The following is a 17980-nucleotide window of genomic DNA, read 5'->3' as shown; positions in this document are numbered from 1 at the left end:
ATAAATGTATTCATATTGTTATAAATATATATATATATATATAATTATATATATAAATTAAAATTAAAATTTTTATTGATTTATTAGTCAAATATCAAAATTATACTCAAACAAATTCCAATAATCCAATTTATAGTTATAGATCTATTAGAACCAACCAAAAAAAAGCAACTCGATCCTTGGTGGTCACCTAGTTTTTGGATTGGGAGCAAATCTCGTAGTTTTTGGCACAAAAAGAGGAAATCAGTCTCAGCCTCTCCAATCCGAATAAAAAACCGTCCGTGATGAATCTTTGACTACTATTTTCTTGTGGATTCGCTTTCACTGTTTCTTATAACCCCCCTCCCCCTCTCTCTCTTCATTCCCAACGAATCACTCACCGTACATCTAACCTCGTACCGTAACTCTACTGTTTCCCTCTATTCACGTTCAGATCTTCGACACGTCTTCTGTCAAAAACATGGGCCCCTCCGTAGATTTTTAAGTTAAATTGCGTGGCAACAGTATCCACGTGTCTAGTCTCCACATCCCTCGCAGTTTCCGTAGTGTCAAACACTAAGGTTTGGTGGTCCTTCGGTGGTTACGTATCTATGTCCCATTGGTTGACTTCAAAAGAGGTCGGCTTGGAATCCGGCAAGCAACTGAGTTGGTTTTTCTTTTTTCTTTTTTTTTCAAAAAGTTTAATTGTAAAATCTAAAAGATTAAAAAAATTTGTAAATTTCAGTACGAATTTTCTTTATTGTAAATTCAGTGCATCCATCATTTTTGTAGTCGAGGGATACCTATTTGTATTTTTTTTTAAGTTATTAATAAAGAGAAATTACAAAAACTAAGTCTGTTTGTTTTTATAATGAAATGAATTGAGTTGAGTTGAGTTGAATTAAAAATTAAAAATTAAATAAAATATTGTTAGAAAATATGTTTTTAATATTATTATTGTTTTAAAATTTGAAAAAATTAAATTGTTTATTTTATTTTATGTGGTAATTTGAAAAAGTTGTAATGATTAGATGAGATAATAATAGTTGTGAAAACAAAAGAAGCTTAAAATGTTTAATGAGTAATTTTACATACAACTTTAAAGTGCGTAAACACGTAATCGTTTTGAAAAAAAATAAGGTCCACTATTAAAAAATTAATTTTTTCATGTGAGTCACATGTTTTATTCACTTTTCTCAAAGTAATTATGCAATAATTATACAATTCATGATTGTAAATATATTTTTCATGTTTAAAACTGGGCCTAAACCCTAGTAGCATAAAGATTAGAGCATGACAAACATTGTAAAAGCATAATCACTTGTTAATAGAAATCGAAACAAGTTAATTACTAAACTACCCTTAGAATATTGTTGAGGTGGTATTTTTAACCCATCACAAGATATTGTATTATTAAAACCGAGTATGTCACTATCATTTTTTAATTATATGGTATGTTGTAATTATTTATACGATATTATTTTTGTATACTCCAAAACTATTGATGAAGAAATATTCATTGAAATAATGCAAAGAAACATTGTTTCCATAAAAGAATATCCACACTTATATTTAGGGCTGGTTTGGATTCAGAGATGAGATGAGATAATTTTAAATGAAAGATGAAAGTTAAAAAAAATATTATTAAAATATTATTTTTTAATATTATATTGTCTTGAAATTTGAAAAAATTGAATTGTTTATTATATTTTATGTAAAAATTTAAAAAAATTATAAGAATAAAATAAGATGAAACTCTTTCTAAATTCAAATGAGACGTTAAACTTTTGAATCACCGTGACCAACACATTTAGAAGTCATCGCTAGAAGGAGGGGAGTTTTAAATTGCTAACATCATTGTCTATAGATCTTGCTGATATGATGACAAGGGAATTAAAGGTTGTAGATATATACCTACTTCAGGATTTGGAGTTTAGGGTTTGTAGGGAGGATATAGTAATTAAACGTATAGTAGGATGTTAAACTTTCTCTTGCAGTTTTCCAGGGATAAGTAACAATTAAGTCTATAGGCCTAGTTTGGATAATAAGTTAATACGTTGAGATAAGATGAATCAAGATGGTTTGTAAATAGTAGAGAAATAATTTGAATTAAAATGTTTTATGCAATTTTAAGAAATAAGTGAAAAAAGTTGAATAAAAATATTATAAAATTAAAATATTGTTAGAATATAATTTTTATTTTAAAATTTGAAAAAGTTGATTTTTTTTTTTTAAGTTTGAAAAAATTATAATAATTAGGTAATAATTATATGAAAAAATAGAAAATTTGAAATTAAAATATGTTTGTATTTGTGGTGTTTAAATATTGAGATAAGACGAAGGAATCTCTTTATCCAAATCAGGGCTTAGACTTCTCAAGGCTAATTTAGCCCATACCAATATTAATTAAGAGTTAGTATATATATAATCTTCATTTAGAGACTGTTCATGCAAATTTATACAGTTATGTTTAAAAAAATTTTAAAATTACAATAATATCATTTTTAAAATGATAATTTTTTTCTTTTTTATCTCCATTCATCAATGAAACTGCACAATTTCTCACTCAGAATTATAAATAGAATTTCTCGTTAATTAAAGACAACTCGAATAAACCAAATTTGCCTCATTGGTCTGCCACATGATTGATAGGGTTTATATGACTACCCAGGACATGATATATATTGCACTGTTTATCAGTACTAAAATACTAGAATAAAAAAAGAATTATTATTATTATTATTATTTTAAAAAGCCTAGCTTATAAGGTGCATTATGAAAATGATTGCTCATGTCTCATGAAGGACTCGAGCGTGCTGTTTGATATATTTTTGACTAGAAAGAAGCTGATCAAGCGCAAAAGGCTAAACAAATGGAAACGATTTAAGTGGGTCAATTTTTAATCAAACAAAAGCGCACAAATTATCTTCAACCCCACTGATCATCTCTCTCCCTCTCTCTCTCTCTCGTCAAAGTCCAAAGTTCTAAGAAAGACATACTAATATCTTTTTCCCTAAAAACCGGATGGCCTTTAAACTAGAAGTAAAGTATGTGCCTGTTTTGGAGAAATGTGCAAAATTCCCATCTGACCCAAAAGCAAAACAAGTCCCATCTCGAAGAAAACTCAGAGAGAGAGAGAGAGAGATCAGAGTGCCTATACCCCCATCTTATATTTTTGGCTACTCCATTTTAATGCAATCTCCAACTCCAAGTACTTAGCAAACTGTAGACCATTGTAACTAGCTGAGTCCTTTTTATATGAGCCTTGACTAACCTACCTACCTGTTCTGTTTTTCATATCATATATATGCATCAGAACAAAAACCTTGCATGCAAAGGAATGCATATATCCCAGTAGTGCTCCTCATGTAGTCATTCATTGCCTCTTAATCTATAAGTGGACAGTGTTTTTTTCCTGGTCTTCTGTGAGCTTTTGGTATCCATTCAAGTTCCCTTTCGGTCTCTCAAAAGTACGGAAAAAACATATTTTCTTTAAATTTTCTATAGCATAACGCGCGGTTCTATGTTGCATTACACATGAAAGCATTATGATGCAAATGCGGTCAAACAGAAAAATCCTACTTAAACTAATTCAATTTGTTTCATGAAAATCTATAGTGGAGGAGTCAAGGGTCATAGATTCCAAGGACATGGCATTCTTAAAAAAAAATCAATCCAAATTCAAATGACACTTGATAATCCTTGTCATCTCTCTCTCTCTCTCTCTCTCTCTCTCTCTCTCTCTCTCTCTCTCTCTCTATATATATATATATATATACCATTTAATTAAATTTCACTTTCTTCATTATTTTAGTTCCAATAGGTCCATTGCACCTAATAATGATCAGTGCCCAAGCATTGATAATTTGGGAAATGCAAAAAACAAGAAAAAGAGTTCGACCATTAGGTTATGATACGTTTATGTTATTCCCAATGCCATTTAGGCATGTGAAGCTAGGTCAATCAAAGGAATGAAACCATTCTTTTTTCTTTGTTGGAACTGCTAATAAATTGGCATAGTGTCCCACTTACTGCTTTTGTTTGGGCAGTTTGATCCACCTTACAAGCGTTCTTTAAGCTTTTGATTACCCTTTTGACCATAGCCTTTTCTAATTACTTTTGGAGATCAGAGACAGTGACTCTTGTACTCATAAACAAATTTGGAGAATTTACTTGAACTACTAAAAAGGGATTCTGCACAGAACGGGTAGAAAGTACTACGAAATGGCTGCCGTTTCTTTTCTCCAATTTCACCGGCATGCAAGATCTTATTTTAACTCTTACCTTAAATGCAACATATTTTTAACACACCCAGAGAATGCAAAAACTAGAAATTCCACTATAATCTTAAACGCGTGGCACATGAACTGACAAGAATAAAAGCTATAGAACTTTGACTTATGGCCCTTTGTGGAGAGAACCTTTTGTGTTTGTACTCTGGTGTGGGGTTGTTTCCATGATGCAGGACAGGGTAGCCTATTAGATAATCTCTGTATTGTTAGAGATAATCTTAACTGCTCCTTTGAAAAATCATGAAGCAGACAAGAACATCTGAGGAATTTGGTTGTTTTATTTTGCATAAAATGCGGATTCACATGTGCCCATTAGAGATAATATATGACGCATCATGTCCAATATCACTACCTTCTAATTCAAAATATTTGAGACTCTAGGAGTATGCTGACAAAAACCATGCTGCTGTTTTCCTTTTCTGGTTCTTAATTTTTTTCTGTGGGATTAGTTCGTCATCATGGATATCATCTGTACGTACGTGTTACCAACCATTCAATTACATATATATGGTTCTTAATTATTTATATGACACAGCAATCTAATCGTTATCTAGAGATAGATTCTTTTATATATATATATATATAGAAATTATATAGTAGAGTTTTACTGGGTCAAATTCTAGGTACATAGATTAGCAAGTAGATTGGTTTGCATGTGACTTAATGATCACAGATACTTACCACTCGATATTATCGGTTCAGGCTTGCATTGAAATGATGTAATATTTACCTTAAATTAATAATCCTGAACCATATTGACAACGTGATGCTTGGTTTAGAAGCTTTTTAGATCATGTTTATGGATTATTAAAAGGCGGAGAACATTTATACTTTAGGCTCTTATTGAAACTAGAAAGAAAAACAACTGTTGCAAAGAAATAAATATCAGAATTCAGAAATGGCAGCTAATTGAATTTCGACAACTGAAAGGAATCTTTATTTTCATTACAAAACTATTTTTTTTTTTTACTTATTATAGGTGAGATGAAGGAATATGGGATTCAAAATAAACAAGAAAAAAAAGGAAGATTGGTTGAAGTTTATACGTACGTACGTACTCGGTACGTGGAAAAGAAAGAGTGGTCTTCCAAGGAATGACAGCCACAGTGTCCTTTCTCCTTTTTTTTCTCCACGATCAGATCAGAGTCTTTAAAAGAGCTCCCCCACAACACTCATACTTCCATTCAAAAACAAAACCTTTCACTTCCCCTTATCAACTTGCACCCTCATCCTCATCCTTCCCATATTTCTTTCAACGTTATTTTCTCTTTCTCCGACCATTTTTCAGCTTCTCTTACCGAATTTGGCCACATTTTCTTCCCTAGTACCAGCAATGTCCACCTCCAAATCCTTGGACAAGTCCTTAAATGACCATGAGCTTGGCCAGGTTCAAACGGGTTTTGCAATAATCCAGCGTAATATGTCCCCATCTCAACCTGGTGAAAGAAGAGGCCGAAGAAAGCAAGCCGAGCCAGGGAGGTTTCTTGGGGTGAGGCGGCGCCCTTGGGGCAGATATGCTGCCGAAATCAGAGACCCAACAACTAAAGAAAGGCACTGGCTCGGCACATTCGACACTGCTCAGGAAGCAGCTCTTGCTTATGACAGGGCGGCATTGTCCATTAAAGGCACCCAAGCAAGAACCAACTTCGTATACGCTGACAACTCCACCTTCCACACTCTTCTTACACCATTTGATGTTCAAGCCCTCTTACCAACATCACAGTTCCTCACTACTACTCAGACCAAACAACCGACCAACAGGAAAAGTACTGCACCTAAGCCTAACACTGCTTTTCAGAGTGAGAACCCTACCCTGTTGAATAATAACATTGCGTGTGCAGAAACTTCATATGGGAAAGCAGATGACAATAGTTTCTTCTTTTCTGATGATTCTAACTCGGGCTACTTGGGATGCATAGTTCCTGACAACTGCTTGAGACCTCCTTCCGATCCCACTACTCCAAAGCCCACCAATTTTAGTGCTTCAAATGATCGAAGCTCTTGCTATGTGAACACGGATTCCATGGAAATTCAATCACATTGTGACAGCAATGCGCTTCCTTTAGACTCTGTGAATGTGCCACCAACAGCATCAGATTACGCTGGAGATTTTCCTGGCTTCTATGAACTGAATCCTGAATTGTGGGATATACAGCAGTCATGGGGGTCGAAATCCAGTGAAGTCTCAGCCATGACCGACAACCCGTTGATGGTGGAAGATGGGTGCATGGATGCTTTGTATCCAATCATTGACAATCCCAGTTATGGGATAACGCCTCCGGCATCTTCCTCAACCTCTTGCTCTCCATTATTTTCTCCTTATGGTGATGGAGTTGACTTTGGCTATTCACTCTTTTGAGTGTAGGTTCGACGTTCTGAAGTCATTAATCCGCTTAAATGCAATTAATGTTTTTGTTGTAGTTTTGCTTTTGCTTGCCACTCTTTCTTCCACTACAGTAATTACACCAAAACCTTCCATAGCTGATCAGCAAGAAAGAGTACTACTGGAATGTCCGTTTTGGTCCCGCAAAGAGTGAATGAAAGCTTTTGGGAAAGCTCTATTTGGTTTCTTTCATCATCAGTAACCAATCATGATATCCAATATTTTAATGCATTTTCTTTCCCACTCTCTTCGTTTCAACCTATTAATATTAACTGCATGATGTCTGATCTCGATCTTCTTGGCTATTCTTTCCCTCAGTAAAGCTAGCTAACCTCACAAGGAATGCATACATTGATACATACAAGCACACCGCACGTAGTTGAGTGATGGATAAGTCACCAAGCTAAATATATAGCTCATAAATCCATTGCAGTGCTTGAATGTACAGTTTACAAAATTACATGAGTTCTCATGAGTGTAGTAGTACCGGTGAATGGCCATGTTTCTATAGTTTGCTCATCATCACCTATCGAGATCAAAGTTCAATTACTCTCAAAATTAATGGCTGGACGAATATGCCAATGTTAATGGGACCGTACTGTAGGTGAATGGGGAATGGGGTTGCCTAGGATCCTCACACTCATTAACCGTACGAGGTGAGTGATCAGAGCTGTAAATATATTTTAGGCTCTCATTTAAAGTCAACCACTTCAAAGGTAGGAGGATCAAAACCTGGCTTCTTAATTTGGAACAAAACGTTGCTAGGGCTACAAGAACCATTTCTGGATGTTTACGTGTAGAGAAATTGCCGAAGTATGTCATGATAGATTAATCATATAGGCACTTGTTAGCTAGCTAGTAGTGATCCAAGAAAATTTCAGGATCATATATACTCTCTTTTTTTTTACCTCCAAATCAGTTAGACCTATTACCCAATTTATTTTTACCATTAGATTGAAAGGAATATGGTCCAAAGATAAAAACATGCTCTATCCTTCTAATTTTATTTTTGTTCGTGACCTTGCGGCTCGCGGCCTGCAGCATAATCACTCCTCTAAAGTAACCCCAACAACACCATCTGCTACCTGGAAATAATCGAACCAAGTCATGTCATGAGGGCATATATATATATATATATATATATATCAACAAAGAGCATGATTTCATCTTCATAATCTCCCCCATGTAAAGCCCTTCGTAATCAATCCAATTTTGTACCTGACAAGAGATTTATGCACATTTATTCAAGTCTATTTCAGTCGAAGTTGCCAAGATCCTTTGGATTAATTGACAACACCTTGGTTTCTCACTAAAACCAAGGATCGAATCCCCCTCTCCCATGTATCAAAAGAAAAAAATTCAGACACAAAAGCCCAGCTGAATTTCTAAAGGATATTTTGTAAATCATCAACGATTCAACATTAATCCTGCAAAAATGTGTGTGTGTGTGTGTGTGAGAGAGAGAGAGAGCACTCTTTCCCGGCTTACCAGAGTTCGGTGTATATAAGCAAAGATGACAGGAAGCAATAAGAAAGTATCTCTTTTATAAATGGAGAAATAGAAGGGTACAATTATTACACATTCCAGAGTGTTCTTTCCTATATTTGTATTTCATGATAAACTTATCAAGAACCAAGTCAAACATTCTAATTGCCACAACATGACTTTGGGTCCCATCCCGTTTAACATAGCAATCTGATGCCTCCTTGGAGTGTCTTGATCATTACTTCTCTTTTTATGATAAACCCTAGACCAAAAAAGTGAGGGAACAATAAGACCTTCGAATTCCTTTTCTAAGATGAATCAGAAGCTCGTTCCCAACATCAAAGAAAAATAAAAAAGAGAGACATGGACACACAGTCAATGTAGAAGAAAAAACACTATGGGACATATCTTTTTCATTTCAAAAAAGATTGGATGAAATAAACACAACAAACTCTGAAAATTGGAGAGATGGACACTGATTTGCCTAGTGGAACTGCAGGTTCTTCCATGGTTATTCAGAATTAAGGTGGAATGCTATATGAGGTATGCTAAACTTTTGAAAGTTGGCCATGGTTTATTCAAGATGTAGGAAGTGGCCATAAAAAGACTATATGAACATAGAGAAAATTTAGGCTGCTGTGTGCTAGGCTGAACCGTGGTACATTGGTAACTGAGAGATGAAACCTCTTTTTGAGGACTTCCACCAAAAAATTATGTTTTGGCCCATGAAATTTGATCAAAAGGAGTAATGAAAAGGGTGTGACTTGATGTGGCTTAGTTTGAAGAGAGAAACCCAGTGCCACCACTGCTGCCGCCAGTTGAAGGGCCAGAACCATGAGCAGACTGCTGTACAGTCAAATGATGAATAGGTTCACTCTTTGAAAAAGTTGAACCAATTGATCCACTAGAAGTGCTCGTTGACGATGACATTCTGGATGAAACAGAGTCCTTGCTGGATCCTGAAATATGTTCGGGCCGCAACTCTGAAGACGAAGATGACGGGGCCAGCGTACCAATTGAAGATCCCACAGGGTAGGGTGCAACTGGCATATCAGCTAGGGAAGATGCAGATGGACTGTAGCTCAATGTTCCCGTTGGATGATCAAATTTGCATGCAGGCCCAAACTTGCATACCCCACGTTGTGCATAATGAGTGCAAGGAGGTGCACCCTGATACATATATTAAAAAAAAAAAAAAATTAACCAATAAGCCACTCAAAACACAATGAAGCACATGATACATTTAGAAAGGCAGAGAACATATCATATTACATTTGGAAATAGAGAAAGTGGTCAGTCACTCTTACATTTGTATACTTCCTGTGTACTTGGGCTTCGCCTATTACATTGTGCTTAATAAATATTTTTAACTTATCAAAAAAAAAAAAATGACAAAGGTACAAATAGGAGGTCAGCAGGACAAAAATTTTGAAAAATAGTCAAAAGGTTAGCAAAGGAGGAAAAAACGACAGCATTGGTAATAAGCTAAACCATAAAAGGATTAAAAGCAGTATATCTATGAACTATATAATTTCTCAAGCATAACACTCTTCTCGTATTAAGCCAAGTCATTTCATTTTTCAAAAAATTAAATAAATTGTAAGGGTAAAATTTGAAAGGTCGTAATATAACCATTCATCTTTTTGCCAACGTTGTAGACTCTTTACTTCATTACTTGTCTCTTGTACTTTTGGTCGTTATCGCTTTGCATATTATTACTTTCACCCTTTATCACCACTTCATTACCCGTCTCTTGCACTTCCCGTCAGTTATTGTTTTGTTTGTCATCATCATTTTTTCTTCTTTTTTTCCATAACATTTTGTCTTCTATCATTTACATGTGTTTCTTTTAAAAAAGAAAAAGAAATTGAAGAAAATCATGTTCAGACAATTTCACACAATCAAGTTATAAATAAAATTAAAAATAGAATAGAATTAAAAACTAAAAAAATATCTCATGCATCGAGTGAATGTGCGACTAATGTTATCTGAAAAGGAAAAACAAAAAACACTACTGGTACCTATAAAAAATTCTAGAACATGCAAGTGCCAAATGATTCAACTAGTAGCCTTTTGGCAGCGTACCAAAGCCCTATAACCAATGTCACCTTTACTAAGGATGAGTGTTTAAAGAAAGGGAGGGGCCACCTCCCCAAACCCCCCCCCCCCAAAAAAAAATGGCGAGCAAGCAAAAATACATATACCGGACAAGGGTAAAGGTAGGTACACTGATGAACTCATGGAGTTAAGTACAGACACTCTGTACGGGCATTTATACTACTTCAGTAGATGACATGCAAATGCAACTGATTAAGAGCCCAACTACTAACCCAATACATGACATGCATTTAAATTACATTTTATGAATCCCTAATTTAAACACCATAGATCCTTAAGTCATAATGCCATTTTTCATGGGGATCTTAAAAACAACCTTATTCACACCTTATTTCACATTTTACTAAATCTTTATACACCACTTACATGATTGGGAGGGGGCGGGGGAGCAGCATACATTAGAGCGGTGCTAACCACCCCACTGGAGTTTTTAACATACTTAGGGTAACTTCAAGTTTTAAAAACCTTTGGGGTGTTTATGTCATCATACCCAATGAAATAAGGTAGCAGGTCAAAAAGCTGCTATTTAAATAAAAATATTATTATTTTTACTATTTTTTTTTATTGGTAATCAAGGTATTTTATTCATAAGAGTAGGCAAAGCCCAAGTATACAGGGAGTATACATGAGAAATACCTAACTAGAGTTTACAGCTTTATTTTTGCTAATTGAAGAGTCCTCTAATTTATTTTTCATTTTTTCTCAATTATTTGGACAATATGATGAATTCAATTGTTTGGCTAAGATTTGAACTTTAATTGCAACATTACTCTATTAGACTTCCAAATAATTAAACTTGTTAGGACAATCATAACATATCATTCTGTTTCAAAAATAATATTTAAGAAACAATTATCGCATTACTATTTTACTTTTGCATTCATATCTTTTGGAAATTTGTCTATTGCCCCCACTCACATGAAATCTAGACTCTTTTAAGTTCTTAACCCTGTACATGATATGCATGACCCATCATTTGAAAATTATCTGACTTGGTATGCTAACAAAAACCTCAATATGTACTCTTCGGAGTTGGACTAGTACACAAAAGAATGAAAGATGAGTAACTTAAAACAAGAAATCCTTCAGGATAAAAAAATCAACAATCAATAAATCTGAAATCAAAAGATATGGCTACTATTATGAGAAATAGAAAAGTCACAGTAAGACGATCCAAGAGTAGACGAGAAACCTAAGATTAGCCTCAATGAACGATAAATGATAACTCACATGAGAAAAGATATGACGAACATCATTGACACCGCAAACTAGATTCCAGATGGAAGGTTCTAAAGAACACACAATCCGCAACATATGTAATTGAAAAATAGAAAATTCAGCAGTAAGAAGATCTGGAAAAACCACTGATCACAAACCACAGACCATTCCAGCTAAGTAGATTACATGTAACAACAGCTCATCTTGATTTAGTACAGTATTGGTTGTGTTTTTGGCATATATGAAATCTAGATGTATTTAATCAGGCCATACTCTGTATGGTCCACATTATATTGTGTTCTCAATAATATTTATTAGAGGATGATGTGGCAAGATGAAAGTAGGTACTAAGGCTTACATGAAGTATTAACTGGAGGTGTCAAGTCCATGATCCTAAATATACAGGACAGGAGAAAAAGGACATGGGCCGCTGCTCCAACCAAATATGTCTGTGCTTTAACATGAAAGATGATGAATCAAATTTAAATACTCTCTCTTCAATTCTTTCACCATCACTTGCTATAAAATATTTTAAGTTCTTCCCCATCATAGCTTCCAAGAGTATGAAGTATACTTTAAGTCAATAAGCTACCTCATTCATTGCAGCAGCTGCAGATATATTCTTGTCCTATGTGACTCTCAAAACAATCACTTGCATGCACTTTGCTGATCAACTCTTTCGGGTGTAATGAACTAGTTTCTTCCAGCTGGACAAACCCACATCCATAACCTTATAATCCTTATATCAAAATTATTCTTAACCCTCTTTGGTCCCAAGAAATTTTTTTCATGCAGTAGGGGTACTAACTGAAACTAAAAGTAGCAGCCAAATAACATATATGTTTGTTTTTTCATATCTCTAGGACTTAGGAATATATGTATTAACGTGTGCGTGCTGGGGAAAACCACACAAATTATATTAAAAATCATAGAAATAAATTATATAAAAATGAAGAAATCGAAGATACAAACTTATGATGGACACAATAAGGATTCACAACAATAAAGCCCTAAAATGATAACAGTATAGTTATTAAAAGAAGAAAAAACTAAAATTTAGATCCTAAGTTTTTACCAGGAAAAAAAAAAAACTATTTCCTGAACCTCTTAAAAAAAAACTATTTCCTGAAACATATAAAAAAAACTATTTCCTGAACTATTTAACAGAAGGACCTTTATTTAAACAGATTCATCTTAGGGAGCTCTACTGTTTTATTTTTTCGGTAATTTAGGGGACCTTTTTTTTTTTTGGTGAAAACCTAGAGACTAAATTTTATTTTTCCTTTAAAAGGAAGAATAAAATGTTTCTGCAACATATTCATTAGCCAACAGGACCAACAAAAGTAGACAGATCGATATTGATCGCAAACAAGTAAAATCACATTCTAACAGATAACTTGTGACACACCAATATATATATATATATATTTGGAAAGGTAACATGTGACATGCTCATATTAATAGAGTCAAAGTGAAATCTAACATTGATTCGTAACTACAAAACCTTGGGATAATTGTTGACCTTGATGTTATTTGATTAATAGAAATGATATACTTGCATGGAGAGAAAGCCTACAAGTAGCCTATGAAAGAAATGCAAAACATATCTGAAAGAACACTTGGGTAGATTCTGGATGAACTGCAAATTTCTTGTCAAGACATCAACCATAAAATGAAGCCCACTAAAACTGGATCTTAAGGAAAACAAAGAAAAAGCCATATGTTTAATAAGAGGTAGAACTGAATTTGACTTGAACAATGGCAGATCAAGTTAAAACTGGCCAAAAGTTCAAGAATAGTAAAGAAACTGAAACCAAGCGGATGAAACAATCACACAGCTACCAGAGAGGCCATACTGATTTATGCTTCAATCTGTGCTGAATCTGAAAATGAAGAAGCAGATGTTGTTGTAGAAGGTGAAGATGAGGAGTCTGAGGGGGGGTAACTTCTCATTATAAGTGGATTACCTATCCTTTTCTAAGTCACCTGGCATACGCCCCAGCCCTGATCCGAAAAGGACAACAACAATTCCAAGAGACAGGCGTCCTGTCTGTTCTGGCTGCTGAGCCAGTTTGGGAGACATGGCTCCACGCGCTACACAGCCAAAGGGTCTTTCGAAAAGCAAGAATGAAAAGTGCCATTGAAAGAAGAAAAGTTGCTAAAACCCCGTCTTTTTCGGGATCAACCCAATAAAGTTATAATATGCAGAATACAAATGACTCTCATTTTCTTCCAGATGGTACTGTTGAGCGTATCCAAAACTTGTGACCGCCTCGCCTTCACAGTTGACGAAACGAGTTGCCTTTTTCCCATCTATATGGCCTCCAACTAATGGCCCCGCCTTCCGCTGCATACGAATTACGGCTCCCCCTCTGCTTTTTAGGGCGACGAGGAAGCCTCATACTCCACAGCTCTAGAGATGTGAGGCTAGCTCAACCATTTGTGCGTATCTTGGGATACTCACTCACTGCTAACACTTTCTTTGCCTGGCTTGCTTGTTTGTGTTTAAATAAAAGTGAGTAATCTACTCTTCCTATTCCTATGCACGATATAGACCTCACTAACGGGTCTCATTCTATACCTAGGTATGGATCTATATCACTAAGGTCAGTATATGAATCTGCTGCGTCTTTTATCTCCGCTAATGTATAACCTTTGAAACGCTTTCATTGGAACTTCCTTTCGGTGGAAGTTCACTTCACAACCACCTTTTCTTCGGGAAGGCATATAACCGCAAAGGATATTTAGTACTTCAATTATACCATTTGCTCCAGGATAATCAAGCACTAGGACATTAGGAACCAATGGCATGGAAGACCAATTTCACAATAACCATCCTGGCCACTAAAAGTTAAAGGAGAGTGAAATCCCTTAATGTGATGGAAAATTTTTGCCTCAAAATAGGTGATGGAAACAGGAAGGAGGATCATATGTGCCCAGATGACAGGCCCACACCATGGCCAATCGTATATGCCCAAGGAAATGTCGTGGCCCCAAATGCATAGCCTGACAAAAGTTTTGGCTGGACAATCGTCAGTGCCCAGATGACCCAGCCTATTACAGCTAATGATATAGCCAAATATGGATGACTATGGCTTGCATGGTTAGGGATGACTAAACTTTGTGATGCGTTGGATATATGATAAAGGCACTATGATGAGTGCTCACCCCCAAAGCATATTGTATGCGCTATATTCATAATCTTCTCTGTTTGAAAGACCAATATGGTGGGCTATAATTGTCAAAAATACAGGAATGCAATTACCAAAAAGAAACAAGAACAAACTTATTGGCACAAGGCATTCAAAAGAAGTTCAGGAAAAATACTTCACAACCTCACATGAAACCAGTGATAACTGATATATGTTATTATTTTCTTTCAAAACAAAACAATAAGCAAAAAGTGTCTGATTCATGAGGACATTTTACAGGTATGTAAAAACAAACTAACACCACAATTGTTGGAAAGCATAATAATGTAAATAAGGTGTAAAAGATGCTTACAGGACGCAAAGGAAGACCAATGAGGTTAAGAACAACGTTCCTTTTTGGTGCAACCAGTTCAGGTGGATGATGATATCTACATGAGGAGCCAAATTTACAATCTCCCGTCCTCATGTAATGCGGACATTCCTGTTGGCCAGGTCTTTCTGGAAATGAGTATTCCTTCTGACTACTTCCTGGAGGACCAACAGATGAAGTTAAGGGTTGATACGTTCCAGTATAGGTAGATGCTGCTGGATACAAGGGTGTCATCCCATAAAGGGGCCCAGAACCAACAGAGGCCTGAGAACTTGGAGAGGGTACTGGACTTATGGGTACCTGCATCAGGTGGTTATCAGCTTCATAAAAATGCATAGGGTTCAAAACAATAATAAAATAAGGAAGCTCCACCTACCGGGTAAGAATTCCATCCCGGAAAGGGAACCATGCTTGGTAGCAGCACGGGACCATAAGGACTTTGAACATATGAGCCCGATAGCAGAGGAGGCCTTGCAACAACTACCCCATATTGTTGTGATGAAGGAACAGATGAAGACTGCACACCTGGATGTAATGCTTGTGTAGGCATAGCTGCAACCGGTGGTGCCAATGATAATGGTGGAACTTGTATGCCAGCAGGTTGCGGATGATGGAATTTACACGTCCCACCAAACTTGCACTGCCCAGTTTTTACATAGTAGGAACACTCTTTTTCACCCTGTTATTCGAAAAAAAATCCCTGTTTAGATCGAACTTAAGGCACACTGAGGAAATATGATTCCAATAAAAGAAAATATTTGAGATATTAGGCGAAGACATCAAGAATACAGACCTGACGTAACGGATACCCAAAATAATTTAGTGATACAGGGGTAGATTCTCCTCCCTGCCGAGGATGGTGGTATTTACAGGAAGCACCGAATTTACATGTCCCTGTCCTCATGTAATACTGGAAATGCAATAGCAGGATAGTCAGCACGATGGGGGGACTCACTATTTTCATAGATAATCAAATAATAAAATATCACAAAATATATAAAAAACAAAATGCTTTATTTTTAAAAATTACAAACATGAACTGTAGCAATCCAGCAGAACTGAGAAAATGAATGTACAGACAGTTTCCTATATCAACCATTTTGCATACAACGCAAGCTTCAAAATCAGCTACAACGACAAAATTCAGTACCTGGCATACAGGCTGGCCCACTCGCTCTGGGTACTCCCCTCCACCAGGTCGTGCAGCTCCTATAACCTGAGTAGTGCACTTCCGTCAAACTCAATTAAGGAATCACTATATCAACTGTATAGATCTTATTCACTTAACTTCGAACATATAAAAATTCCTTCCACAAATAGTAAAAACTACAATACCTTCACCTCAATTACACTAACCAAACTGCTCAAGTGTCACAAACCCAATAGGAACCCAACATAAAGCTAAGATCAAACCAAATTCAACTCACAGAATCCGAATTGATCACATTGAAAACCAATAGGAACTTCCAATTAAGCCCTAAATTAAACAATGAGGGAATTTCAAAAAAAAAGAAGTTACCACGCCGCGGTCACGGGGATGATTGAACCGACACCGGGAGCCGTACCCACAAAACCCGGTTCGCAGATAGTAGATACAGTCGGCCTCATCCGGTCGTTCAGGGTACGATTCCGGACCGCCCAATCCCAATTGCCACATAGGCTCTACATTCCGCAAAACACACAAAAGATCAAAACCCAATATAGCTCGCATACATTCCACTGCAATTTCCGATCAAAGTCGCCAGAACGCAGAGGATTTCGATCAAAACAACAATGAAACTGAAATGCAGGGTCTCCGAGCTTACCTTCCAGTCCGGTTTCGGGTCCCTGAGCGGTCCATTCAGGAGACGGATCGGACATAGAGCCTTCAGTAGTCAGACCGTACCGCTCCATTGTACGGGCTCGGGGAGGGATTTCGGAACCAGACAAGAAGTGGGGTCCTGATCGTACAGTAATCCGAGGACGGTCCCAGAATGCTTCTGTACAATGAATGAGAGGTTCCGATCAAATGGGGGAGATAGACAGAGAAAGCCCGGAAGTGTTTGGATATCTGGGTTTTGCACTTTGCTCTCTCTTTCACACAAACAAACACACACACACACACGCAGTAGCGTCTCTGTTTTGGTTTTGGTTTTGGTTTGGTGCTTTTTTTTTCCGGGTTTGGGGCTGCTCGCTCTAAATTTTCCTCTCACGTTCTCTTTCTTTTCACTCACCCTCTTACAGTTTCAAAGCGTTTCGTTTTTTTGATGATCTTTCTTTCCATTCCATACTTTGAGAGAGAGAGAGAGATATTTCTTTGTTTTTTTTCCCTTTTCTTTCGATGGGTCCGGTGGTGTATAAACGCGCCAAACATGGAGTAATTTTCCTTGAAACAAATTGCTCGAATATCTTTATTTTTATTTTTTTTTTCTGAATTAAAAATAAAGCATGCTTATTTATTTATTTCATTTTAGTAGAAGTTAAATAACGGGGGAGTTTCTGTTAGAGTGTAGGCGTCGGATGAAACGACAGGAATGCCCTTGAGTCCCGTGAGAGGGGGCCCGTGGTGAGTGTGTGGAAGGAATGGATCGTGTGATATGACTAAGGTTGTCCTTTTGCTCCGAGTTATTACAAAAAGGTCGTGATGGGAATTCATGGGATTACAAATAAATGAATCGTCCTCTGCTCAGCTGACTACAGCCTGAAAGAAAACGAGGTAAAAACAAAAAAATAAAAATAAAAAAGGTCATTTTAATGGATGCATTGCAAAGAACAATTCTCCCTAAAACAAATGGTGAGAAGGTAAACGATTTTATTTATTTTAATTTTTTTTTTTTTTTTTTTTTACAGATAGAAAAAAACAAAACAAAACAAAATGATTGGGATCCTGTCCTCCCCACTGCCCTGCCCTTTTTATTCCCACCTTTTGAGTGTTATCAATCGCCTTCTCCTCCAACTCAGATCCACTACTTTTTACCATCAAATTCTTGGGGAATATCTAGTC

General features: G+C 36.2%; 2 protein-coding genes across 2 annotated transcripts; one reads left to right on the top strand and one right to left on the bottom strand.

Moving 5' to 3' along the window:
- The first annotated feature begins 5474 nt into the window (after positions 1 to 5474).
- Positions 5475 to 6847, top strand: LOC121235404 (ethylene-responsive transcription factor ERF086). Its single transcript, XM_041131751.1, has one exon. The coding sequence runs from the start codon at positions 5605 to 5607 to the stop codon at positions 6628 to 6630; it is 1026 nt and encodes a 341-aa protein (XP_040987685.1). The 5' UTR covers positions 5475 to 5604; the 3' UTR covers positions 6631 to 6847.
- A 1332-nt stretch (positions 6848 to 8179) lies between these two features.
- LOC121267779 (zinc finger CCCH domain-containing protein 34-like) lies at positions 8180 to 17268 on the bottom strand. Its single transcript, XM_041171843.1, has 7 exons — positions 16803 to 17268; positions 16517 to 16659; positions 16148 to 16213; positions 15791 to 15907; positions 15374 to 15676; positions 14980 to 15297; positions 8180 to 9309 (listed from the first exon to the last, which is right to left on the bottom strand). Exons 1-7 carry the CDS (start codon positions 16888 to 16890, stop codon positions 8914 to 8916), a joined length of 1431 nt encoding a protein of 476 aa, XP_041027777.1. The 5' UTR covers positions 16891 to 17268; the 3' UTR covers positions 8180 to 8913.
- Between the last annotated feature and the right edge of the window lie 712 nt (positions 17269 to 17980).

The sequence above is a fragment of the Juglans microcarpa x Juglans regia genome, chromosome 1D (assembly GCF_004785595.1).
Source record: "Juglans microcarpa x Juglans regia isolate MS1-56 chromosome 1D, Jm3101_v1.0, whole genome shotgun sequence".
Lineage (NCBI taxonomy): Eukaryota > Viridiplantae > Streptophyta > Magnoliopsida > Fagales > Juglandaceae > Juglans > Juglans microcarpa x Juglans regia.
The sequence above is the reverse complement of the archived record's forward strand: the minus strand, read 5'-3'. Positions and strand labels throughout refer to the sequence as shown.

Bases quoted from the DNA above. Each gene is read 5' to 3' on its own strand.
- LOC121235404 (XM_041131751.1), top strand. From the start codon at position 5,605: ATGTCCACCTCCAAATCCTTGGACAAGTCCTTAAATGACCATGAGCTT.
- LOC121267779 (XM_041171843.1), bottom strand. From the start codon at position 16,890: ATGGAGCGGTACGGTCTGACTACTGAAGGCTCTATGTCCGATCCGTCT. The intron at 15,677-15,790 runs GTCTGTATTCTT...TTCGAATAACAG, and splicing joins TTGGGTATCCGTTACGTCAG to GGTGAAAAAGAGTGTTCCTA. The intron at 9,310-14,979 runs GTAAGCATCTTT...TATATGTATCAG, and splicing joins TTGGTCTTCCTTTGCGTCCT to GGTGCACCTCCTTGCACTCA.